The 26,490-nt window shown below is 40.5% G+C and overlaps 1 protein-coding gene across 21 annotated transcripts in view; it reads left to right on the top strand.

Annotated features, from left to right (window-relative positions):
* The window catches only part of ptprdb (protein tyrosine phosphatase receptor type Db), a 185,919-nt gene that overhangs the window by 128,215 nt on the left and 31,214 nt on the right, over positions 1-26,490 (top strand). For 8 of the 21 annotated variants that reach the window (XM_074687474.1, XM_074687449.1, XM_074687535.1 and 5 more), the window contains 18 exons: positions 5,558-5,746; positions 10,182-10,199; positions 11,872-11,982; positions 13,088-13,099; positions 13,634-13,903; positions 15,495-15,604; positions 15,967-16,164; positions 16,475-16,600; positions 16,722-16,869; positions 16,980-17,125; positions 17,443-17,587; positions 18,408-18,710; positions 19,894-20,087; positions 21,617-21,643; positions 22,343-22,460; positions 23,653-24,240; positions 24,630-24,724; positions 25,783-26,039. In XM_074687474.1, coding sequence (XP_074543575.1) covers positions 5,558-5,746; positions 10,182-10,199; positions 11,872-11,982; positions 13,088-13,099; positions 13,634-13,903; positions 15,495-15,604; positions 15,967-16,164; positions 16,475-16,600; positions 16,722-16,869; positions 16,980-17,125; positions 17,443-17,587; positions 18,408-18,710; positions 19,894-20,087; positions 21,617-21,643; positions 22,343-22,460; positions 23,653-24,240; positions 24,630-24,724; positions 25,783-26,039 — 3,055 coding nt within the window. Of the gene's footprint in view, positions 1-5,557; positions 5,747-6,919; positions 6,984-10,181; positions 10,200-11,871; positions 11,983-13,087; positions 13,100-13,633; positions 13,904-15,494; positions 15,605-15,966; positions 16,165-16,474; positions 16,601-16,721; positions 16,870-16,979; positions 17,126-17,442; positions 17,588-18,407; positions 18,711-19,893; positions 20,088-21,616; positions 21,644-22,342; positions 22,461-23,652; positions 24,241-24,629; positions 24,725-25,782; positions 26,040-26,490 lie in introns of those variants that run through there. The other 13 variants (XM_074687567.1, XM_074687559.1, XM_074687585.1 and 10 more) reach the window with 7 other exon arrangements.

Below are 26,490 nucleotides of genomic sequence, written 5' to 3'. Positions count from 1 at the left end.
TGGTAGCATTGCCTTTAAACTGTATGACATGGGTCACATGATTCAGATATGCCATCACAAGCTTCTCACCTTAGTTTGCAGGAATTTCAGCCCATTCCTCCCGACAAAACTGGTGTAACTGAGCCAAGTTTGTAAGCTGCCTTGCTCGCACGTGCCTTTTCAGCTCTCCCCATAAATTTTCACTAGGATTGAGATCAGTGCTTTGTGATGGCTACCCCAAAACATTAACTTTGTTACCCTTAAGCCACTTTGTAACCAGTCATTGTCCATTTGGAAAACCCATTTTCACCCAAGTTTTATCTTCTTGGCTAATGTCTTCAGATGTTGCTCAGTATTTCCACACAATGTTCTTTCCCCATGATGCCATCTAATTTGTGAAGTGCACCAGTCCCTCCTGCGGCAAAACAACCCCACAACATGATGCAGCCACCCCGATATTTCACAGATGAGATGGTGTACTAAAGCTTGCAAGCTTCCCCCTTTTTTCCTCCAAATGTCTCTAAAAACTAAGGTCCTTGTCCCTGTGTGCATCTGCAAACTGTAATCTGGCTTTTTTATGTTTCTTTTGGAGTAATGGCTTCTTCCTGGGAGAGTGGCTTGGAAATGGCACCCAAGAATAAATCAGACTTGTGCAAGTCAGCAATTCTCTTCCTGATATCTTGGCTGATTTATTTTCATTTTCCCCTGATGTTACACAGAGAAGCAGTGTTTTTACAGGTATGCCTTAAAATAAATCTACAGGTGAGCCTCTGATTAACTCAAATGTTGTCAGTAAACCTATCAGAGGCTTCCAAAGAGATGACATCATCATCTGGGCTTTCCCAAATTGTTTAAAGCAGGGATCTCAAACTCGTGCCATGGAGGGCCAAGAGGCTGCAGGGTTTCTTTCCAACCAAAAACTCCACCAGCTGATTTCACTGATTGTCTCACATTCAAGCTGAGAGCAGGGACTAATCAGTGAAATCAGCTGGTGGAGTTTTTTTGTTGGAAAGAAAACCTGCACCCTCTTGGCCTTCTATGGCACGAGTTTGAAATCCCAGGTTTAAAGGCAAAGTATTCTTGGTGTATCTAAACTTCTGACTCTCAAGAAAGTAATGAAAATTGTCTAAAAAATTCTTTCTCGTTATTCTGGTATTTGGCAAATAGAAATAATTTTAGTAACTCTAATTGACCAGAAACAGGAAATTTTGAATCTGATTTAATGTTAGATGGTGAGAAACAAAGGTTGTGTGCCCTTTTTATATAGTGTATGTAAACTTCTGGTTTCAACTGTTTGGACCATGAAAAAGTTCACTCCCTGCAAAAAGCGCATGTGTGGAAAAAGATGAATGAGCCATTTAGACCGATATTAAAGCAGTCGTGATGTACAACTTTTTCTCCACACACTGCATCTGGAACTTTGTTTCAGTGCACACATGCAGGGGCAGAGAGTTAGAGAGATCCCCGGTCTCACAGAGTAGCTTTCTAACTGTGCGTCCTCAGTGTTCAGCGCAGTGTCCCACCCCAGGTAGATGAAATAGAATGCATTATTCCTGCCTACGAGGGGCTGGCTTTGAAGTAAGCGTTTGCATAATGAAAGCAGAGAGAATCTGGATTGTTATGCTGTATGGGTCCCTTGTGCTCTCGTTCCCTTTCTGTCTGTTTTTCTTTCGCTCCCTCCATTTTCTGTCTCTGTTTCCTTTATGACACTCTCTCTTTGTCTCTATTCTACTCTATAATCTGTCTTTCATCATTTTTTTCTGTTGTCAACTTTTTTCGCCACCTCCATCCAGGCAGACACATCCACACACACCAACACTTTCTCATCATGTTCTCTGGGTTTATTATGTCCGTGTTTCCATTTGTAAGGCGTTGTGATTGATTGAAACCAGAGCTGTTAAAAGGCCACACACGGACTTGCCAGAGCTAGTGTCTCGTGAGCCAGCGGCTATGGTTCGATGGACTGGTACCAGAATTAGCATCTCCTTGGCATTGCACAGCGCTAGGATTTCCCGTTAATGAGACTCTGTGTGGCTGACAGGGATCATGTCAACCAAAAAGATGTTTTTATATATTTATAGATGGATAGAAAGATAGATATGGATTTAGGTTTAGACGTGGATCTAGATTTAAATTTTGACACTTGCAGGAACACAAGCCCCTTTCTCATCCAGCATTTCTTTTCACCATGTCTATCTTTATCTCCTTCATTATAAATGACTCACGAACCTGACATTTTAACTTGCAGGCTCAAAGTGCAAACAGGAATAAAGTTAGAATTTGTGTTTTTTATCCTCTTTTTTGTTTGGGTTCATTTTGAATGAGTCAAAGAGTCTTTGATTTCCTGCTTTCTTTCAATCATCATCCTCTCCTCTTCCCAAGAGCTCCCACTTTAGTTGTATAAAGTCAATTTTCCACTGTGGAACAGCTTTTTATATTGATTTTACTGCCTTGTATATCTTTATATTCTTTCCAAAAGACTGCAGTTCTCAATGGATATGTCTTTATTGGAGCTTCCAGAGAGGGTTATGTTCAATAGACTGAGCTTGACAAAAGCGTAGTTCACCTGCCTCTGATTCCAAGCAGAATAAACCGTATTTGATTTTCAATTGATTCTCATTCACAGAGAAGCAGTGAGGTGGTTTGTCAGGTGGAATGAAATGTCACTTATTCCACTTGACCTCACTATTGAATTCTTCAGCAATCTAGCCTGTAGGCTGGGTCTGATGTGAAACATATTTTGAGTCTAAATTGAATCCAAATTTGACTGTAACATTCAAACAGCCAGCTTTCTTTAAGATCTTTCCATATAAGACTGATGACTCAGCTGTGTTGGTGTCGAATCAGTGCTTAAAACATGTCTCTCTAAGTAAGAGACACATTTTTTACTTCTTTTAAAACAAGACTCAGGGGGTGACAGAGAAATAAAGGAGTAGCTATATCTGAGATGCATATTTATTTGCATTTTGCTAAAGAGTGGAGGAGGAACCAATCATTTTGCAGTCAACAGAAACTGTACTTGTATGCATAGCAACTTTTACAAGGCTTGTAACACCCCACTCACCAAATATTTATTCGGAAAAAGGTTCCAGCCTAGTTGTTAGTGACCTAAATACCATTTGGTTTGCTCTGTTTTGACATTCACTGCGTGTGGAGCCTGCTGAACTCTCTGCCCTGTCAATCTCAAAGATAGGGTTATGATAATCGCAGAAGAGGATGGGCTGATTGCTTGGAGCATAGCTTAACTTCTCACTGGGGAATGCTGTCCAAAAAGTAGTACAAAGAATTCAAGCTACTCAAAAACAATCACATAAAAAAGAAGACAATCTGTTTACACTAATGATATGAAGAATTAGTAAGATTTTTTTTTTTTCTATGACAGGTGATCCGGCTCTGACGTATATCATGAATGCAGCTTTGTGTAAAATTCCCCAAAGGACAAACCTGAATATTGTAATATTTCCATCAAGATGCTGTCCTAGTTTGGCCCGCAGATGAGGCAATTCCTAATAATCCTCTTGTGTGTGGGTGTCCTTTGGTTTTAAAGTGAAATGACTATTAGAGAACGTCAGTGAATCCCAACAGAGAGTGCTTCTGCTCTGCAATATCATGCACTGATGTTACAGTTTAATATTACACTGAGCTAACTGTGATGCAGTGAAATAAACCAGCTCTTTCCTTGAACTAAGGGTTAAATCTGCCTTTGAGTTCAACCTGTTCAAAAAGACAAAAATTGTCAACCTTTTTATTGACTTTAAAAAATGATTTTTAATTGAATATTGTGATTGCAATCTGGTTTAACTCAAACATTTGTATGCTGTCAAATTAATCCTTTATTTTTTTTAGATCAAAAATTTAAATGAAATGATGTCAGCTGGTGATGGTTGTATTATGCTGCATTAGGTTTATCCTCTGGCTTTTCCCAGAAAACGGGTGACTCAATCTGCGTTTGAAATACAAGGAAAATACATACAGGAATAGGATGGTTTAGCATTCTTCTGCAGTCTTTGTATTACTAAGAATAACCATGTTTTGGGTATTTTTAAATCCTGCACACATCCCTTCTGACTTCATCAGCTTTAAGAACTAAAGCAAACTTTGTCACAATCAAGCCACAGTGGAGCCTTTGAAGTGCTGCCCACATGGTTGAAATACATTTGCTCAACAAGTAGTGGTAGTTGTACAACGGTAAGCTTAAAAAGGCTGTGAGAAGTTTGAAAGTGATCTTTAAAAAGTCTCCCTTCTAGATATATGCCTGATTGTAATCGACACTTCAAAATGAGATTATCAGTGCCAGTATTTCTGGTTACAGGTTATTTTAAATTGCTCCTTCTTAGCTTCAGCTGACAAAGTTTAGTAGTGAGTCGAGATAAAACACAGAGATCTTTGTTTTTCTCTTCTAAAAAGGCTAAAGGTTAATTAGCCTTTAGCTCGGGCTATATCATTCTATATAACTATAACACAGGGGCTAAGCTGTTTGTGATAATGTTCATCCAACCCACAGTCAGCAGTTATTCTGCAGTGGTCTGTTCAAACTTGAGAGTCTATCAATAAAATGAGAGTGAGGTTATTTTAGCTCTACTTGGTACACTGCAAAAAACTGAAATCTTACCAAGTATTTTTGTCTTTTTTTAAGTAAAAATCGTCTTATTATACTCAATATGAGCCACTTTCAACTTATCAATCCAGAAAAATGTCTTGTTTCAAGTTATCAGAGTACAAAAATGAGGTTTGAATCGCTTGTAACCAGTAAAAAAATCTACCAGTGGAACAAGAAAAAATTGCTTGAAAATTTCCTTGAGACTAGAATAATGTCTTGATACAAGTAACTTTTCTCTTGTTCCATTGGCAGATTTTTTTACTGGTTAAGAGCAATTCAGACCTCATTTTTGTCCTTAAATAATTTTTAACAAGACATTTTTCTGGATTGGTCATGTGAATTTGGCTCATATTGAGTCCAAAAAGGAATTTTCTACTGAATATAAGACAAAAACACTTGATAAGATTTCAGTTTTTGCAGTGTAGATAACTGGCAAGACACAGCTAACCAGGATTTACAAACATTACACATTACAGACTTGTTGTAGAGCACCGGACTGCTAGCTGCGCTAAATATAAACTGCTACTAAACTACTTACAAACTGACAGCATTGTTGTCATGTTAGCCTACAGATACGTCAGAGCACTATGCTGCCAATGTCGCTAACATATAGTCTGCTAATACAACGTTTGCTTGATGTCACGTTTCAGTCCAGTTCATCCAGTAAAAAGTTATCTTGAACAAAGAAAATTTGTTTCGATCCAATCTCCATTTAAGTCTAAAACAAACACACGCCTCACTTAAAGTAATTTACAACAGTGTGCAGAGTCTCCGGGCCACAAGGTGGCGAGGGAGTGCATTTAAAGCAGATCCTCCTCAAAGCATCTTTAACCCAACCTAACGCAAACCTGCAAAACTTTAGAGGTGATATAATTCAAAGTGTGACATAAATGAGGTACAGAAGACATTTTTAGACTTAGCGATGTGTGAGATGTGTGATGTCCTGCCCTCATTCTTTTTTATGTTTGATTTTTCCAGAGGACCAGCTGCCCTCTGGGTTCCCCACCATAGACATGGGTCCCCAGCTGAAGGTGGTGGAGCGTTCACGGACCGCCACTATGCTTTGTGCTGCTAGCGGTAACCCTGACCCAGAAATCACCTGGTTCAAGGATTTCCTGCCAGTCAACACATCCAATAACAACGGACGGATCAAGCAGCTTCGCTCAGGTAAACATTGCTTTTATCCCTCCATTCTTTCCCCTCCGCTCAGTCCCAGCTTTTATTTCACTTTAAGGTTTTCCCCCCTCCCACTTTGCTTTTATCCCTCTTTCGATATCTACTCCCTTTTATCCCCATTTTGCTTTCTCTCCCTGAAACCATTATTATTTTCGGTTTCTAGAGAGCTTCACTTATTCTTGCCCTCGTTCACCCCTTTTCTTATTGCTGTACCGCGCTCCTCCTGCTGTGGTTTCTGGCTGTGTTTCTCAGCTGCCCCCCTCTCTCTGCTGCTGCTGCTGCTGCTGTGGTATAAGTTAACTGTGTGGTTGCCAACTTTTCCAACTTTTTAAGACCTTAAATCAGTGAACTCCCAACTTTTTCTCTGCTTTTTTTCCTTAAAACTCTCTGAGGTCTTCCCGTGCAAATCACCATCCCGAAAGGTTTAGGATTTTACTAAGTAAAGACGTTATTAAATATTTCTAACGGCACGCATCAATGCGCAACATGTCTCTGCTCAAATTCTCCACTGGCAGTATTTCAAGGTAAACCGAGGTGATGGTGGCTTGTACTGTGAGGAAATGTCCTCTTTAAGACGGCTCACTGCTGTGACTGAACAATCAAATAACCTAGTTTTATTTATTTTATTTTTTTTTGTAAAATGAACCCACAGTGTATTCAATACCTGTAAAAAAAGACATTCTCTAAAATTTGCTAAAAGAAGCTGAAATATTACATAGACATATGCATTCAGAGATCACTCTCCCTTCTAGCCTGTATGTCATCTCAACCAGCTTTAAAATAGCCACAGTAGTGTCCTCAGTCCTCTTCCTGCTTCCTGGGACCAACTTTGGACCCGTAACCTCTTTCTCGTGACTGAAACCAAACTTTCTTGCTTTTCTATTGCATCGTCCCTTCTTTTAATTCTTCTGCTTCACCCTAAAAACCCTGCTTAGATTTCCCCGTGTTGACCCATAATTTACAGAAAGATAAAAGCAACAAAATTGTTATCTCTTGAAACTGTTAAATTTGCTGTGTTAGACCTGTTCCTTTTTTATCCTGACTACAAAATACTTTTTTAAACACAAACCTCTGTTTAGTTAATCAGTATCCTTGACTTCTTTTGGAGCTCAAGTGCTTTTTCAAGCTGTTTCTACTAAATCAACTCCTGTGTGTAACCAGTGGTCTGATTGTAATGCCATGTCTATGCTGTTTCTTTCTCTTATCTTTTTAACCACAGAGTCCTTTGGTAAGTGCTTCTGTTCCCAGGCCCACACCTTCACTGTCCACTTCTGTACATACTGTTCACTAATGTTGCTCTTGTTGCTGCTGCTGCTGCCGCTCACCTTTACAATGTTGAGGTGTTATTAAAATGCATGGCATGCATTTTACTAACTAACAGATACACACAAAGATGATTTGTTGCAGACACACAGGCAAAACACACACACATATATACGCACTCACACACATATAGACATGCAAAGACATGTACAAACACTCACACACACACATCTTTCACCCTAGAGGTAGCTGGCCTCACCCTCACCTGTGCACCTGCAGCCTTTCCACACCTAAACAAGTACAAAATCTCTGTCCTCACACTCACCTCTTTTCTGCTCCACTCCTTCACTTAACGTAATCTCTCCCCCACTCACTCACCCAATCTGCCATTCACTCACCCACTTACTCTCCCCACTCCGCTGTATTCAGTTACCAGTCAATGAGCCATCAACTCTAGATGACTGTTAAGTATGCCTCTGGTGGAGAAAACAGGAGGAAATCAATGCTGACAAGGTTTCAGACTTATAGATGTCTATACCTTAACCAGTGCTGCTGCGTAGAAACAGTAAAGTGGTCGTGAAGGCAGCTGTTTTTAACACTGTGACGGTAGGGTCAGCAAAGATACACAGTTTAGGAAAAATCCACCTGTTATCAATTTGATGTTTGATGTGAAAGACAAGCAGGATAATGTCACCGTCTTTTGTTTACATCCACTTAACCTCAGATATCTTTGGCACCTTAACACATTTCTGGGTGTTTTGTGTCTCATGTGTTTGATCACAGTAACCTAGAATTGTCAGAAAGGCAGTAAAAGTTATGTCCTGAAAGCATTGTTGGAAAAATATTATGAGATACTTTAAGACCCCATATCAAGAAAAGTATGAGAACCCAAGTCCAACATGCTGGAGACAGTGTGGGTCAGGAGTGGCAAATCCTTTTCATGTCTTCTGGGGCTGCCCCACACTGAATTTGTATTGGGAGGATATCCACAAAACACTTGAAAAACTATTTAACACTCAAATACTACTGAATTTTGAAGGATTTTATCTAGGTAGTATTGTTTCCATAAAAGATAGGAGTGAAAAAAAGTTATTGCAGGCCCTCCTGGCAGCGAGCAAAAAGTCCATCACTTGAAAATGGCTCAATCCTCTACCACCTACAAGAGAAGAGTGGTTCGAAATAATCCTAGAAATCTTTTAAATGGAGAAGTTGACCTACAATCTAAGGATTCAGAAAGACAAAATTGATCTCATCTGGAATAAGTGGAATGAATTTGTTACCCCATTTGGAGCAGACTTTGTCTGACTCCAATATCAGTTATTCTTCTTCAACCTCCTAAGTGAGAGACACAATGTAAATGTAAACTCCCCTTTTTTCATTTGTACACAGTTATTCATTTATATGAGTGATGTAACATATGTGGATATTATATGGAGATTTACACACATTTATTCCGTCCTTTTAAAAAATAAAGTTACGTCCTAACACAGCTACAAATAAAGGAGATTTAGACTTAAGTCTCTGTATCATAAGGAGACCTTGTATTATTCTACCATGAACTTTATGTATCTGTTGGGTTCTTTTGCAAGTTTCAACACAAATCTTTCATATGGGGAGTATTTAACGCTTGGTCAGAAACATAAATGCAGATTTGCTGTTGGAGAGGCTAATACTACATTCATGTGCCTCTCAGATAGACTCAGTTTACAAGTTGGAAAGTTTTTCCTCTGTAAGGCTGAATGCTCCCGACTTAATAAAGGTGGGGTTCCAATAAATACTTCATGCATTGCTTTAGCTAAAGCCCAGTGTTTACAAGTTTTTCTGAATTTCCCTTCTGGGATTAATAAAGTGCATTCTATTTTATTCTACAAAAAAGTTTACAACAATAGAAACATTTTTTTATTTGTTTTTTTTAAAGGGACGGGGCATATTAATGCACATTTCGTCATGGTAATCATGCAAATATGCCAGAAAAAGCTATAAAGCTAATTTTTTATCTCTAGTTAGACGTTTGTCAGTGCACAGCTCATAGCTGCAGAAAAAGATAGATAGAAACAAAACATTGTGATTTTATAAAAATGAAAGACAATACACCACAATTGCATGACATATGTAAAAAGTGGCAAAAAAAAGCATTTTAAGGGCTTTTTAAGGTGGTAAAAAAAAGGAAAACTTGAAATAAAGAGGTAGAAAAAAATATAATCACTGTTAAATAGTCAAAACATTTTCATTTTACTTTTCAATCCTCCAGCTTCTCAAATGATAGCATATACAGCAGCAGTAAACTCACCTTATTACAGTTATGTCAACCTTTCCCAAGGTGGCTGCTCTCTGTCGAGGCCTCTTCTGCCTCTTTCACCCCAGACTCTTCACGTCTTAATGGTCGCTTTACTTAATGTTTACTCAGAGGGGCTGAGACGAACTTGACATCTTCTGCTCATGTTTCTGTTACTTCAAAATATCCTGCTGTCAGACTTTGTTTCAGCCACACTGATAGCATTTCAACTAGATGTCAATTTTTCCATTTATCTGGGAGATTTATAAAAAGAAAATACAACCACAAAAAAAAATCAATAAAAGTAGTATTTCAGCACAATGCAATTTGTTTAACAGGGTTCAAGTGCTGAAGGGTGGATTTTTCTCTTTACAACAGGAAATATAGTTACACGCCAGATTACTTGCAGGATTACACCTGGCCTGAGAGCGCATTAAGACTCTGGGCAGTTTAATGTACTTAGAGACCCAGCTCTTAGAGAGCCAGATGAGTGAAGTGCAGACACTATCCTACTCCTACAGCCACATCTGCCCCTGCTGCAAGTCAATGAAGTCAAATCAATAACCCCTCTCCTTAAAGCTCTGTCACTGTCACTCTCTTCCTCTCTCTGTCTGTCTATCCAGTATCTGCCGCTCTTCTCAGGCTTATTCTGTCTTTATTTATTCTGTCCTCTTCTTATATGCCTCTCTGTCTCCTTCTTACTCTCTAAGGATCTATATTTGAGTCTTTTTTCTCTCTCTAATTTGATTCTTCTACTCCTTCAAGTTATCCCCCAAACCCCTCCCCCTACTCCCCACACCTCCCTCCCTGATCTGCTTCTCCTCCCGTGGTACTAACATTTTCTTCTTCTTCTCCTTCTCTAATCTCGTGCATTCATTGCCCACTCAGGTGGCACGCCCATACGAGGTAAGACTGCTGGGAGGACCAACATGACACAGTGGCCTGATTCCTTTTCAACCCCTGGTTCCTACTTGTCTGACTGATCTGAAAAAAAGGAAAAACAAGGCTCTGGGTGGATTAATCAATGTGGGTTTAGTCCAAAAGACTCAGGACTCTGCCATATTGGTTTAACTCATCCAGCTGTTTCAGATCTGCAGTAGGTGCAAGAGGAGGGAATTGGAATTGAGCAAATTCATTATACTATGACTTTTAATCACCTCCCCTCTCCTGGTCTTTCATCTTCTGATCATCCTTTCATTTGTCCATCTCAGCCTCTACGTCCACTTGATAAAGAAACCCATCGCTTCTTCCTTCATCATTTTGTGATCCCTTTCTGTGCCCATCAGTTTAACTTCATTTAGCTCTCACATCCAGTTTGGTTTACATCCAAAGCATGACCTGTTACAACCTGTAATTATTTATAGCTTGCCAAGTTTAAAGTCTACTTTTGTTTCTTTTTGTTATTATTTCAACTGGATTTTTTTTTTCATTTTTGGCTAATTATTATTATTTTTATTGTTATTTTTATCAAAAGGGTCTTGACCCAAACTTGACCCGACCTCTCCCTCTATCTTGTCTATATTTGCCCAATCAAACGTCCCAGTTTTGCTTTCCCTCCCAGCTGTTATTCGCTCAGCCTGAAAAGTCCAGATGGCAATAACTCAGACACACTTGCAGACATTAGTGTGCTAAAACACACATGAACACACAAATGGGCCCACAGACACACACACACACACACACACACACACACACACATTTCCTCATGGATTTTTTACCATTACTCTCTCCTTCTCTCTCATTACCGATAAAAAGCCCCAAACAACCACTTTTTTGATAAAGTTTTTATGGGCGCTTTTTTGCCTTACCACACCATCTTTAAAGATCTAAAACCTCTGGTTGACTTTTTTTGACCGTTTTTCTGTTTTCAGGGAGCGAGAAAGAGCCGGTTCCCTTCCCGAGGCTTTGCGTATGTCGTTCCTTTTTTGTTTTTTAAATCTGTTGACCCTGATGGAGGTCGGTTGATGTCTGTTACCTCCTTACTGGGTGTGTTTTTTTTAAAAGTGACATCACACTCCTGATCCCATTGGTGGATCTGAAAGGGCTGGGGATGTTTGATTGCCGTGGGCATTTTATCCTTGAAAACATGATCATAACAGCATCTTAACTTTCAGCAGAGAGTTTTCAGAATACTGGATTTGTGACTGGATTTCTCAACACTTTTAGCTGCTTGGTTTCTTTGTCTCTGGCTTGCATGAGGACTACACTCTCCTCTTTTTGTAGGTTTTGTGTCTGTGCTTTTTTCTTTTCCTCTCATTTCTAAATCAGGAAGCTGATTCTTGTTTTAAACAAATTCTTGCTGACAATAGTAGAAACTTGTTCATGTCCCGATAGATTTGGTGCCCTTTTTAGCCCTGTGTTCAACATACAGGCTTCAGTTTGTTTTGTTGAAAACTCCCTCAGGTTCATTTACCCTTTATGCAGCTCTTTCCATTTTCTATGTTGTGTTTACTTCTGTGTATTTATGGATTGTACCAAATTATTCAGCGTCTTCCACTGTGATGTAATTGCTCTTTCTCCCTTACTATCTCCCTCTTTCTGTCTTCTACTCTGTCTCTTCATCCTTCCATCTTCCCAGGTGCCCTTCAGATAGAGATGAGTGAGGAGTCAGACCAGGGGAAGTATGAATGTGTTGCCACCAACAGTGATGGGACACGCTACTCCACCCCAGCAAACCTTTATGTCCGAGGTAAGAGGGGGACGAAAACAACCGCCTGTTCTGTCAAAACCCATTAGAGCCTGTAGATTTAGGGAGCCCCATGAAAATGGATTTACAGATTGCGAAAATGTATTCCCAGAAGATATTCATAGTTTTACTCTTTCCTAGCATATTCTGCTAGGAAAGAGTATTTATCATATTAATGCGATATGACGCTATTAAACATGCTGTTTTTATACCTCTGTGCTGTAGGGCTATAAAACAGGAAGGGTTTTCAAAATGAGAGCATCGGGAGAGGCTGGGCCAAATGTTTCACTCAGGCTGTTAATCTCTCTGCCCTCCTCTCTTAGCCTTATGACCTCAGAGAAAAAGCAAATCATTGTCTGGTTAAGTCTTGTGTTTCCTCCACAAAATCTGACAGGCATCTCCTTTCCTCCGGCTGTGTCTCCTTCAACACACATACCAACACATTCAACCCACAAAATGTTTGAATCTCCGAGACGTTTTTATTCCCGTGGCCTTTTGCTCTGTTGTCTGCCCGGGTGAGAAATAAATAAATAAAGTAAAAAGATAAATAAATAAAGGCTTTAACAGCGAAGTATGCTTTTTCTTCGTCCAAAATCGCTCGGAGGGATTTGAGACACACATAAACGCTGAAACCTCACATCCATGTCCTACACTAAATATACAAACTCACACACACACTCACACACACTCACGCACACTCACACACATGCCAACATAGACACACAAACAGCGGCGAGTCAGTGATGTGCGTCTAACAGTGCTTGCAGGGCCAGTAAAATATTGCAGTGCTGCTCAGTGACTGTTTGACGGGAGGTCTGTGGAGACAGCCGTCAGAGGAGGCTGCTGAAAAACAGGAAGGCTTTCAGCATCACACTGCCCATCTACTGCCTCTGTTTTCTCTCTTCTCATTTTCTCCTTTTCCTTCTTCTTCTTCTCTTTGGATTCCCCCCTCACGCTGTTGCCACCTTGCCATGCTCTCTTGTCTAACTTGTTTTCTCTCTGTGTCTCCTGTCTCTTCTCTGGTATTTTCCTCTCTTTTTTCTTATCCCCCTCCTCCTCCTCTTCTTCTTTCTCCTCCTGCCGTGCTCTGTCCTCCCTCCCTCTGCAGAGCTGCGAGAAGGTTGGTACAGTAATGACTGTGTGGCTCTTTTTGAGTCTCTCCCGAGCATTTTCTTTTCTTTTCTTCCATTAAACTGCCATTTGTGTTTGTGTGTCTGGGCCGTTTTATGTGCAGAACTGACGGTTAAAACCTGCCTTTACAGTTTACTCCTTTGAGATATCCCGTACACTGCATTCGTCTTCTTTTCTCCTCTTTCCCTGCGAGTGCATGAGTGTGTGTGCTGTGAGTTTTATTTTTTTAATGTGGGTATCTTTTGTGTTTCAGTTCATGAAATATTTAATGGAGCACACCTAAAAAGATCATGAATAAAACATGTTGATTTCACATGCACCCTGGTGGTGATGTAGAAGACTGTTTGAATGTTTGCAGTCCCTTTTGAATGCCAAAAAAACTTCATCTCAAGGCTCAAAGAACTAACAAAAAAGTCATTTAAAACTACACAGAACCTGATTTTTATCCACTGCTCTGAACTTTACTGAACAAACACAGTCACGAGTTTCTGATCACCTCACTTTTCCTCCCTCCCTGGTCCAGTGCGCCGAGTCCCCCCTCGCTTCTCCATCCCTCCTGCGGACAGCGAGATCATGCCAGGGGGCAATGTCAACATCACCTGTGTGGCAGTGGGCTCCCCTATGCCCTATGTGAAGTGGATGCTGGGACCAGAGGACCTGACGCCAGAGGACGACATGCCCATTGGCCGAAATGTCCTAGAACTGACTGATGTGCGCCAGTCTAGCAATTACACATGTGTAGCCATGTCGACGCTGGGCGTGATTGAGGCTGTGGCACAGATAATTGTGAAAGGTTGGTGCGTCCGCATTTACACAAAGAGTAGAGAGCATTTGATTTAGAGAGGAAGCTGTGTTTTAACCTTGCCTGCAGTGAGACCTTGGTTTTCACTTTGTTCAAAGGAATTCTGTAAAGAGGCTGAAACCAAAGTGAAACCTCTTTTGGAATGTGTACCAGAAAAAAATGTACATCACAAAAGAATTAGAAAGTTTTGCTAAGTCAACCTGCGTCTCATAATTATGAGTGAAAACATCTTAATCTTGTTCAAAAGTGAGGTATCACCTGCCATAAAAGCTTCATTTACGATAACCCCAAGAGCGAAGACTACCTCATCTTCATAGAGGGTCTTTCATGTGTTTTAGATTATAGAAAATCTCCTTTTAGAAGAGGAAGATTTAAATAAAATTTGGCCACATTGAGAGCAAATGAGATTATAAGTGCTGAAATAATAAAACAAGCATCCACCAGTCATTGGTAAAAGAAGTTGGAAACAGCAGATGCAGATTAGGGATTTACATGAGCAAACGATGTAGCTTCGTCACCCTGGCTCATCAGCCAAAGATTCCTCGCCAGTAATACAAATTATGAATAGTGTATTTAAAGCTGGAGTGGGAAGACGCAGGGCTTTCCACAGCCATGCCAGTGTTTGGGTTTAACAAGTGACCCTGTTAACTGGTGACTTTTAGCTGAATAGGTCTGTGATTGTAGTAACAACAGCTGTTAAAGACAAAAAGAGTCTCTTTCATTACATCGTCAAAATGTATTCTTCAGCTTTCTCCACAATGAAATGTAGATTGTGCTCAGCTTTAAATGTTTTCTGAGTGTTTCCTCACCTTTAGGCTAATTTGAAATTTGAAGTCTTATTTTAATGGACTAGGAAATTAGTTGCTTATGAGTATTCCTGGTGGGGGGTTTCTCAATGTGGAGCCTGGAACACACCGGTGTTATTTAAGCATAGTTTAAAAGATATTACCCAATTTCAAAAGAAGAAAAAGACTCCTCAAGCAGACACTGAATGGATTCAGTCTGTACTTTTTCACATCTAAAAGAAAGTTTATTCCTGAAATGTTAAGAGATTTGATCATTTTTGACTGAAACAAAGCGAGTTCATGAGGAAATTTCTTTGATCAGTATTCTCTCCAAATAGTTGTGGCAGCATGAGAATAAATGGGTGTTTTAAGAACTTAATTGATCTTCTTTTGGGGCCACAACTATTTGGAATGTAAATCAGCCTTTTGGTGTCTGAATCAGAAACATTGGATCAAAAAAGGCAAAATTGGAAGATTAGAATTGTTTTGTTTTGTTTTTCAACAAAATTAGTTTAAAACTTTGTAACTATTTGTTAACTTTACAGGGACTTTAAAAAAACAAAACAAAACAAAAAATTGTCTGTCTAGCAACTTCATGTATTGAAATTGATTGTTGGATTTGAACATGTGATATATACTCAATATCATGAAGTAGATAACATCCATTGTATCACTTTGAGTGTCTGGGATGATCTCGCTGCTGTTCTCAAAGATGGTTTGAAGCTTTCAGATCATTCATAGCTACAAAGGTTTGGGGATATTTCACTAATACCTCCCTTTCTCTTTTTTTCTCTCAGCTCTGCCAAAAGCTCCTGGTATCCCTGTGGTGACAGAGAGAACAGCAACAAGTATTACTCTCACCTGGGATTCTGGCAACCCAGAGCCTGTCTCCTACTACATCATACAGGTGTGAAGCAGACACAGAATCCGACTGTGTTTATTATATCCTTTCTCCCTTTCTCTTTTTTAGCAGGCACATGATTGGTGAAGCTGATCTAAATTTTCATACGGATGCACAGTCAAGTGTCTTAAGCAGCTTAAGCTCTGAAGCAAGGCTGTAAAAAAGAATAAAAAAACGTGTTGTAGCAGTTGATGTCCACTAATCAAAGAGTGAATGTATCAGTAACAGAAAGTAGGATTAGTACAGACACGGCATGACCTCTTGTTGTTAATCAGGATGTTTTTTTTTATTGTAAAGTGTATTTAAATATAAGGATAGAGCTACAGTCATAGCAGGCTGATGCATTTCTTCATCTCTTGTCCCTCCAGCATCGTGCCAAAGGGTCTGAGGATCCTTACAAAGAGATCGATGGCATTGCCACGACGCGCTACAGCGTGGGAGGCCTCAGCCCATACTCTCACTATGACTTTCGTGTGGCTGCAGTAAACACCATCGGCCAAGGCCCCTCCAGCGATGTGGTGGAGGCTCGCACAGCTGAGCAGGCCCCCTCTTCACCTCCCCGTCAGGTCAGGAGTTTGATGACCCTACACAGTGTCATGAGTTTTTTTACATCCACTTTGCTTTCGTAAGTTTCAATCACAATGTTACACAAGCTGACTTAGATCATAAGCTGTAACTTTAATCTATTATTAAAGTTTCTTTGGGAATAAGTCTGGCTCAAGCTCACTTATAACACAGCTGTTACTCGGAGTGTTACGTAAATCATGTCAGTGTGCAATATTTAAATCTCGTGTTAAACAGCTCAACTTTCTCTGATAAAACTTGCTCCTGATGACAAGTGTGGTGAAGCTGATCCAAGCCCTGTTTGACTTACAGGTTAGAGGTCGTATGCTGAGTACGACGACAGCTATCATCCACTGGGATGAGCCAGAGGAGCCAAACGGACAGGTGGTGGGCTACAGAGTCTACTACACCTCAGACAACATGCTGCCAGTCAACCAGGTGTGTGTCTGCGTATTCTCTGTTTGCTTTAAATTAGCTGTGAGTTTCCCTAATCTGTGGTGACTGATGACTCGTGTTGTCTGCTTTCATTCATGCATCGTGATGGTTCTGTGTGTTGCAGTGGGAGAAACAGATGGTGCGCAGCGCCAACTTCATCACCATCCAAAGTTTGACTCCAAACAAGACTTATTACATCCGAGTGCTGGCCTTTACCTCCGTGGGAGATGGACCCCTTTCCCAGGACCTGCAGATTATAGCTAAAACAGGAGGTGAGACAGGGACACTGAAGTGTGTGTATGTGTCATCTGCAGGAATGAAACACAACAATATTTAATTTATTTTTTTAATGTTTATTAAATCTTGATCCTTTTCTTTGTAGTTCCATCCCAACCCTCAGAATTTAAGGGTGAGGCCAAATCTGAGACCAGCATCCTGTTGTCCTGGGTGGCCCCACCCCAGGGTGGTCCTGATAACCAGATCACAGGATATGAGCTGGTCTACAGACGGACTGATGACACAGAGGAGGTGAGACATCAGAATGATATAACAGGCCTAGTAAGATGAGAAAGATGATATATTCACCTTTGATTTTATCCTCTTTCATCAGATTATACTGACGGTTTTGCCTGTTTTTACTGACTTTCAATATGTTTAGTCATGTTTTGATCCATTCATTTATAACTGTTGACGTCTTGTTTATTATAAGGGTTACTCGTTATGATCTGTTTTCTCTTAGTCTGTCTTGTTAATTGAGTTTGCCAAACTTAACCCTGCATTTACCCAGTTATAACACCTTTTTTGTTTCTGTCTCCTCACTTATGTTTGTGTTTTTGACCTTGCAGAAGAAAGTCAGCTTTGAGCCTACCACCTCCTACCTGTTGAAGAACCTGAAGCCTTTCTCCACCTACACTTTCCAGCTGGCTGCAAAGAGCAAGCATGGGATTGGTGCATATACCAACGAAGTGTCCATCGAGACACCACAGACGCGTAGGTCCAATCACAAGCAGTGCTGTGTGTGTGAACATGTGTGAGTGTGTGAGTTTGATGGAGGAAGAAATGTGTCAGTTTTGACAGTGCAAAAAGGTCCGGTTCCAAACTTTATAAATGTTGTATATTTTCCTGTAACACATTGGGCACCAGTTTCATTTTGCACTGTCACAAAGGGACCATTTCAATTCAGACCTTAACTGACCTCAGATTTGATCATTTAACAAATTAAGGATCTAAGGCCTGTAAGTTAACCCCAGAGATAGTTTTCAAATTACAAACTGGCAGAAAATTACACATCTTGATGTTTTGGCAACAAATCTGAGGACGGTAAGAGAATGAGCCTGAGATGGTATGGTATGTGAGGTTTGTAGATAGAGATGAGAGCTCCATCATGGATCACAGAGGCTTTGGTAGGCTGTAAGAACAAGTAAGTTATGGGCAGGTATGTTTGTGTGCTAATTCTGTAGTCAGTGTATTTGTGTTGCATCTCTTTTAAGCCATTCACCCGTTTTCATTGATCAAACATTTCTACCAAACAGAAGTTGACACCCATCATTCAGTATCTTTGTTCAGCCATCCTACTTTCTATTCACAAGGTTCATTTTTTTCTTATAAAGCTTCTGTTCTCCAGTGTTTTGTTTTCATTTTATGTTTCTTTGTCTTTTGTTCTCTGTCTCTCGTCTACTCAATTTCATCCCCCATTCCTTCACGGCAAACCTCACTTCCTCACCCCTCCACCCACCAACAAATCATCATGCACACACAATAAAATAACATTTACCTAAACAACCCCTCCTCAAAACTGGCCAAATATCAGTTCCTTCAGCACCTCCCCAGGACATCACATGCACCAGCCCCAGTTCTACCAGCATCCTGGTAAGTTGGGCTCCACCTCCTCTGGAGTTTCAGAACGGAGTTATCACGGGATACTCCATCCAGTACTCCACCACTCAGGGAAACAAGGCGTCTAAAAGAATTGATGGAATTTCTCCGGAAAGTTCCCCGTATCTGCTGGAAAACCTTGAGAAATGGACCGAGTATGGCATAACGGTCCGGGCGCAGACGGAAGCTGGGGATGGACCAGAAAGTTTGCAACTGCTTATCCGCACTGAGGAAGATGGTATGTTCCAAAACAACCCCTCCCCTGCCTGTCTTAGGATGGTCCGCCTCACTAACAATGGCTACCTCACTAACATAGCACTTTTGAGCTCAAAGCATACCAAACTAACAACAAGCCTCTTCTACTGGCCAGTGAAAGCTTTTTATCAATCCTTGAACTTCGAAATTAACGGATGATACACTCCCAGCCCCTCTGCATTTGAAAACCTCTCCTGTACTCCTTCATAACCTTCAGAAAACCTTCAACATCTGGGAAACCTCTTCCTGTTGCTTCCTCACCGCTACTTTCTCTCATCAACAGCACCCTTTTTGGTCCCTTTGTGCCAGAATCTTTTTCCGCATTTTACCTTTTTTCTAAATCCCCCCTACTTTTTGAGAAAAGGGATTGTTGGTCCTCTATTGTTTTCCTACTAACAACACCAAAACAAACCCTCTGGTATTAGCTGTCCTTTGGCTTCACCATACCTTGGCTTGACCATCCACCCTCCCAACTCTTCTGCAGCTCCGAGGCAATTATTGAAACCTTTTTATGCTAAACATTGTGTTTTTTATTGTTAAACAAGTCATTCTTCTGAAAATAGTTACATTTTTATTGTCAAGCCCATACTCCTGATGTCTCATCCAAGATATTTATCTGACTGGAGCTTCTCTTAGAGAGCTTACACATTAGATAGTCAGATATCAGGAGGTGACTGAAGTTTTTCCTCTCCGTGTTTTTTTTTTTTAAATAATTTTGGGAGAAGTGTCGTTTTTGGCAGGACGAGAAAGGTTTTTCCTGATAACAGTATTTTCTCTTTGACTGCCTGCCTGCCACTGTTTATCTGCCCATGGCAACCAATCCTTTTCTATCTGCCATTCTTATCTTCCTCTACATTTGCTTCTTATCCTCCACTGCTTTTTTCCTTCATGTTTTTCCTCGAGCACTCTCATTTTTTTTTTTTTTTTTTTTTTTTTTTTTTTTACTATTTTGACTTTTTCCAAGACATCAGAGAGCAGCTTTAGACTTTTTGGAGGGTTGTATTTTTACATTTTTTCCAGCCTTGGGTATTTTTTATCCACCCTTGAAACCAGTATATTTTTTACTAGGAAGAGTATTTATTTCACTTAAGTGAAGGCCTTTACTTGAGAGGTTTGACCCAGTATCATCTGTGACCCTTGACCTCTATCCCAAAATGCATTTTTAGTTCCAAGTGGTCCTCCTCGAGGAGTGGAGGCAGAGACTGTGAACGCCTCGGCCATTAGGGTGAAATGGCGAGCACCAGCCCCCGAAAAGCAACACGGGCAGATTCGAGGATACCAAGTCCACTTTGTGAGGATGAACTACGGAGAACCTCAGGGGCAGCCTTTCATCAAGGACATCCTCATAGAAGACACTCAGGTAACAACAACAGATTTTCAGTACATGAATTCTTATTAAATCAGTTAAACCAGGACCTGTCTTTGGGCAATAAAAAAGTAAAAATAAACTAATTCAAACTGAGTATTGAGTAGTTGTTAAATATAGGTGGTGTGTAACAACAGGTGAAGTTGTTTCTAACTGGTGATCTGTGCATTAATGTAGTTTATGCTGGGAAAGGTTTTCCTTAAAGGTCCCATATTATGCTTCTTTTCTGCAGTTTAATATGGATCATTGATGTCTTCATGAAATGGTAGTAACATGTTTTGGTCCAGAAAGCCAATAAATCAAGCACAGCAGCATTGTTTCCAGGCTCTCATAGCCCCTCTGTTCAGGACGCTCTGATTTAGTGGGCGTGACCTTCATATGTAAATGAGCCACCGCTGATACCGCCCCGCTCTTCCATGTCACTGAGAGCGGCGCCACGAGCTCCGAGTGCACAATGTTTAGAAAACAGCGAAGCTCGTTTACCGTATCATTACAGGCTAAAACAACAGGCTAACCGCAGCTAAAGTTAGCATTCTGAAGCTAACACAGAGACGGGGGGGCACTGAGGTAAAGCTCTTACATCTGCTCCACAGCACACAGCATTTAAAATACTCACATTTCCAGGGTCCGAGGTTTGTTGGAGGATGGTTGGTAATATGCCTGGATTCAGGAACAGTCTATTCGCTAGCCCTCTGTTGTACTGTCCAAAGTTGGAAAAGCAGTCGGCCGTGAAGTGTCTAGCACACACATGCACAGTTTTACTGAGTGTAGCTGGCACTTTAACTTGATAAATGAACTCTAGCCACTTAGTCTTGTCTTCTTCCAAGATGGGAAGCTTGTGCATGGAACTATGTGGCAGTTTACAGCCAAAAACAGCCACACTCCTCTCTCCAGCAGCGGGGAGGGGATTTAGGGATATCTGCTCCGGTGGACCAATAAGGTCAGACTTGCTCCTGATTGGTCAAAAAAGGGAATCGCTGATGACGGCAAATCCCCAAAATCCAAACAGCTTGTTCTGGCCAGGATTTTACATTCTCAAGCACTACTAAGTACAGGTTTTGTCATTAAATATCACATTTTGTGAGCTGGGAGGAAAGCCAAAGACCCATAAATTTCACAAAAAGACTTAGTAAAGTGATTTTTGCATAATATGGGACCTTTAAAGGAGCTGTACATGCTTCCCTGTATTTATCAGTTGAGCAAGCTGCTTTTTACACAGAGGGTAAAATGTCAGTTATATTTATGTTTTTTCAAGTATACAAGTGTAACGATTGTTTCTTTTTTATTCGGCCTGTACTAACTGATAAACCAGTCATAATTATGATACTCACTTTCTGGAGTAGATGCTTCTTAAAGTTTCTATCCCTACTAGAGCCACAAAAATCTCTCTCCACTGATACATCATCTGCGAGTATAGGAAGGTATATGAGTAAAGTGTGTTGACTTTTAGAGTGCATCTAAATTATTAACAATTATATTTTTCCCTCTTTTTTCCCTTTTCTCCTTGCCGCTCTACGGTCTAGTGGGAAAACGATGACTCCACTGAATATGTGAGTACACCCTCCTTTGAGTCTGTTATTTAACACTAATAAGAAGAGAGCAGTGAGAAGATGAGTCACCTTTATGAGATCACAGCCTTAAAATTTTCCCCAACTAGACTGATGGTTTTAAATTAGAGGTAGTCTCTTTTTCATAGCTGCTTTTTGTATTCTCTGGGATTTTTTTAAACAGGCACCTGGAGCAACACTTAGATAAGTAGTGACATGAGTCAGGACTATTATTGACAAAGCAGCACAGTTTTTAATGGATCCTGTGGGCTAGATATGAGGAAAATATTGTGTTAAATTTAACGAAAGAGAGCTTAATGAGTTTTTTTGTGTCTTCATGGTTGAATGACATTTTGTGTGACCCGTTCTGAGCTCTGTTGGGATACTTTAATACAGAGACGAGTTCTTAGTTTTGAAAAGATCATGATTATATCTCATGTCTTTGTTTTGTAAAACAGCCTCAAAATAGCCTCCCTGGCCTGCGGTAGCCCTGTTGTTGTAGAGACAGGCTGAGTAATTGTCTCTGCTTTATCAGACAAGAGCACAGAATTACCTCTGATCCCCGAGGCTGTACCTTTTTGACTGGTCTTGACCAGTCTGACCCAGACAGTTTTTTATTAAATTGAAGCACTGCTTATTGTCCTGAGGGCACACAGAAGTAGTTGCCTTTTACAGCTGACGGGGCTTTTTGTTTTCCTGTAGGAGGTGGTTCTTGGGGATCTGAAGGCGGACACTTCCTATTCTGTATCAGTGGGGGCTTACACGGCCAAGGGTGACGGGGCTCGCAGCAAACCTGTTAGTGCCTGCACTGACCTGCCATGTAAGTGTTTCTATAGAGACCCTTATACCAACGACCATTTAAATGTCTAGTTTGATTTATCAAGAAAGGTCTCTGAAAGCTCTAATATGCTCATGAGTTTGGAGTTTTAAGGTCGGGCTATGACAGCTTCTCACACTGTGAGCAGAGACAGATATCTAGTTTAAAACATTTAAATGTTCTTACTTTGAAATACAGACTTACCTAGGTTTTAAAGATTAAAAATTAAGACACTTTTATATATGTATTAAATATAACAAGCTTAAACTTATTTGACCACATATCATAAAAATGGCACAGTTATCATCATAACCTGTTGGTTTTCAGAGATTTTCCTTCATTTCACCATTTTAAACAGGAGTACAGAGTTCAAACATATTTTATGCTTTTATATCCATATTTAAGTGGAAAAACAGAAATTTTCTGAGAAGTCAGAAATTTATCAAAAATAACAAACACTAAAATTCATTTTTCTGTTCAGAAACACAAGTAAATAACTGTAATTTGTTAATTAAAAAATAATAATGTGCTTTATTTTTTCCTGCTTTCTGGTAAAATAGTAACTTTCAGAATTTATACATAACAAAAATAGTTGTATTTTGGCATTAAAGATATAATTTTGAATCAGGAGCTTGCACATCACAGTGGATTAACCATTGCAGGAACATAAAAAGTGTTTTGTTGTCAACTATGTGCTGTTAATTTAGGGCATTAGTGGCAAACCCCTTACACTGAGTGGTGGTCTCATTAATTTGTTTAGCTCTATATATTCCAGAAATGTCAGAACGAGTGGAGAAATTATTGGTGATTTATTGCAATGTTTTCGATTTTGTAGTATTTTGAATTTGGTAAATAAATGAATTTGTGGTCTTATATCAATTTTTTTTTGTTTGTTTAATTAAATAAATGTAAAAATTGAATAAATAAGTGAATAAATAAATGAATAAACCAGGCCTTAAAATCTAAACACATTTTGCAGGAGAACAGAATCTTAGTACTTGATCACCAAGTCCCAATTCTGTGCTTAAACCTGAAACCAATAATGAGTTAGGGACTGTTTTGGACTTGTTTGTGACAGAATCACTCTCACTTAAGCAAAACTCAGAGCTAGCATAGTTTAATTGTCTTAATTGATCCTCTGATGATCTCTTCTTCATCCTGTCCCTACTTTGTTCTCCCTCTTCTGTTCTTTTAGTGCCCGAGAAACCCAAACTGATGGTGAGTGCCACTGATTCAAGCACCGCTCTGCTTCAGTGGTACCCTCCCCAAAACCCACCCACCCCTCTCCTGGGGTACCGCCTCACCTTCGGCCGTGTCGACGTCCTTCCCTTTACGGTTGTTGAGTTCCCCACCAAGGAAAACCGCTACACTGCCCAGGACATCCACAAGGGAGCTAACTATGTGTTCAGACTCTCCGCCCGGAACAAAATGGGCTACGGAGAGGAGGCAGTAAGGGAAGTGACTACTCCAGAAGACGCCCCAAGTGGATACCCAGATAATATAATCCCCCAGGATACCTCAGCCACAACCCTGCGTCTGGAATGGAAATCAGTCCCGTTGATCGAGCAAAATGGGAAAATCATAAATTACTCAGTGCTGTACAAGGATATAAACAGCCGAGGGAACGCCTCAGAAGTTTTTGTGCCAGCTCCTGAAACAAGTGTTTTGTTGGAGGGTCTCAGTCCGGATACTGTGTATGATGTCAGGGTGTGTGCGTTCACAGCTGTCGGCCCTGGGCCATACAGCCAGAGTGTCCAGATTCGGACACAGCGGCTGGACCAAGGTAGGACTAACACTCAATGTCAAACAACCCATCCCCCTTGCTCAGGATGCAACACATGCTCCCTAACAGCACACACACACATACACACACACACACACACACACACACACTCACAACACCTGGTGACATCATCCTAAGTGTCTTCTGTTGTCTTGTCACTGTAGTCTTAGACCCCACATCATTTTCCCAAAACAAGGTAAGAGTCTTGAGCTTTGGGTGTGATTCCTGTCCTGTGACACTCACTGTGTGTTAGATAGTGTGAGACTGGTTCTAGAGAATAGTACAAAGGTAAGACTGTTACTTTTGGTTGCGACAAGGGATTGAATGGTACTGGAAACATATTTATGTTTATTTGTCTTTTCTTTTGTGTTTGTTTTTTTTCCCCCCAGTTTTTGCAACAAACTTCAGAGTGAAAGCTGCCATGAAGAACTCTGTTCTGCTGTCCTGGGAGATCCGAGACAAAAACCCTGCCCAGCCGTTCACTGTAAGTTTACTCTGTGTTTTTATATGTAAATACAGTCGGATAAAATGGGTCAGGTCTCTAATGTTGCTCAAAGACATACAAGCAGGGTTCATACAAAGGTTTGAGAGAAAAGCAAAGGAAATTTAATGACCTAATCAACAATGACTCAGTGCAAACTCAGCATAATTTAGTAATATGAAAACACGCACTGACTGTGGTTGTGTTTGGTTAGTTTTAAAGAATTTCCATTCCATCTGTTGAAGAAAAAAGGGGCTGTGAGGACTTTGATGAAAGTGATCTTGAAAAAGTCTCCCTTCTAGATGTATGCCTGACTGTAATCCACACTTTAAAATGAGATTATCAGAACCAATATTGCTGGTTACAAATTATTTTAAATTGCTACTTCTTAGCTTCCAGGACAGGCTGACTAGGCCCGGATTGATTTACTGCACGTCTAGGTTTAATGACTAATTTTGTAGTGATGGTGGACACAGGAGCCTAACTGTCTGATAGAAAAAAGACAGAAGAGCAGAAGAGCAGAAGAAAGCTAAACAGAAGAGAGATACAGCCCAAGCTAAAGGCTAATTAGCCGTCAGGGGCTAAGCTATTAGTGTTAATGTTCATTCCAACCCAAATGCAGCAGTTATTCTGCAGTGGTCTGTTCAAACTTGAGAGTCCATCAATGAAATGAAGAGTGAGGTTACGATACCTCTGCTTGGTAGATGGCTTGCAGGACATAGCTAACCAGGATTTACCAGACTGCCAATATTAACGGCTACTAAACTACTTACAAACTGACAGTTTTTACTTGCTGTCACATTAGCCTACAGATACGTCAAGTACTGGGCTGCAGATTTCGCTACATATAGCTGGCTTGATTGCTTGATGTCACGTTTCGAACCGTAGTGCCACATAACTGTACTGATAAGTCCCTTACCTCAGCGCATTGTATCCAGTAAAAAGTTGTCTTGAACAAAGAAAATTTGTTTGGATCCAATCTCTGTTTAATTCCAAAACAAACACATTGCATTTGTTGCATACCATACACAATTCAACAATATGATCAACTCTGTGTCTAGATCCTGTATGGAAAAGGCCAGTCTGTTGAAGTTGATGGAAAACTGACTCAGAAGCTGATCACTGGTTTAGAGCCAGACACCCAGTACTCCTTTTTACTCACCAACCGAGCCAACAGCGCTGGTGGTCTGCAGCACCGAGTCACTGCCACAACCGCTCCAGACATCCTAAAGACCAAACCTGTCGTGGTGGGAAAGACCAACGCAGACGGCATGGTGACTGTGCAGCTTCCAACAGTGCAGACCACAGCCAAAGTCAGGTACTGATCATAAATTTATTCAATAGAACAAACAGGAAGTGGAGCGATAATTGTGTTTGTGATTTCTTGATTTGAGCATTTGTAGTAGTCACCTGTGCCGGATTTGCTCCAATTAAGGATGTTTTCAAACAACCCTGTGAGATAATTCAGCTTCTCAACTTCCTCCTGCTGCTGCTTCCCGTTTATTGGTCCATCAGCAGGGATTTCTCTGAGTTGGCAGCAAAGCAAGCCTGAGAACTCCCATAACAGCTAAATGAGAGCACAGAGCTGATAATCTCATCAGCTTTTTGTTACGGAGAACAAATACAGCTACTAAGAAGAATTCCTCCAGTGCTAAAAGTACATCCTGATCGCTTCACTGTGACTCTTGCTTTCTTACATTTACTGAAGCCTCTCCCTGACACTGTGAGCTTACTTTGAGCTTTTATAGCATTAAGGTCTCACAGAGTGC

Source organism: Halichoeres trimaculatus, unplaced genomic scaffold (assembly GCF_033239565.1).
Source record: "Halichoeres trimaculatus isolate MK-OKI-2021-1 unplaced genomic scaffold, fHalTri1.1 fHalTri1_scaffold_2, whole genome shotgun sequence".
In the NCBI taxonomy this organism is placed as follows: domain Eukaryota; kingdom Metazoa; phylum Chordata; class Actinopteri; order Labriformes; family Labridae; genus Halichoeres; species Halichoeres trimaculatus.
The sequence above is the reverse complement of the archived record's forward strand: the minus strand, read 5'-3'. Positions and strand labels throughout refer to the sequence as shown.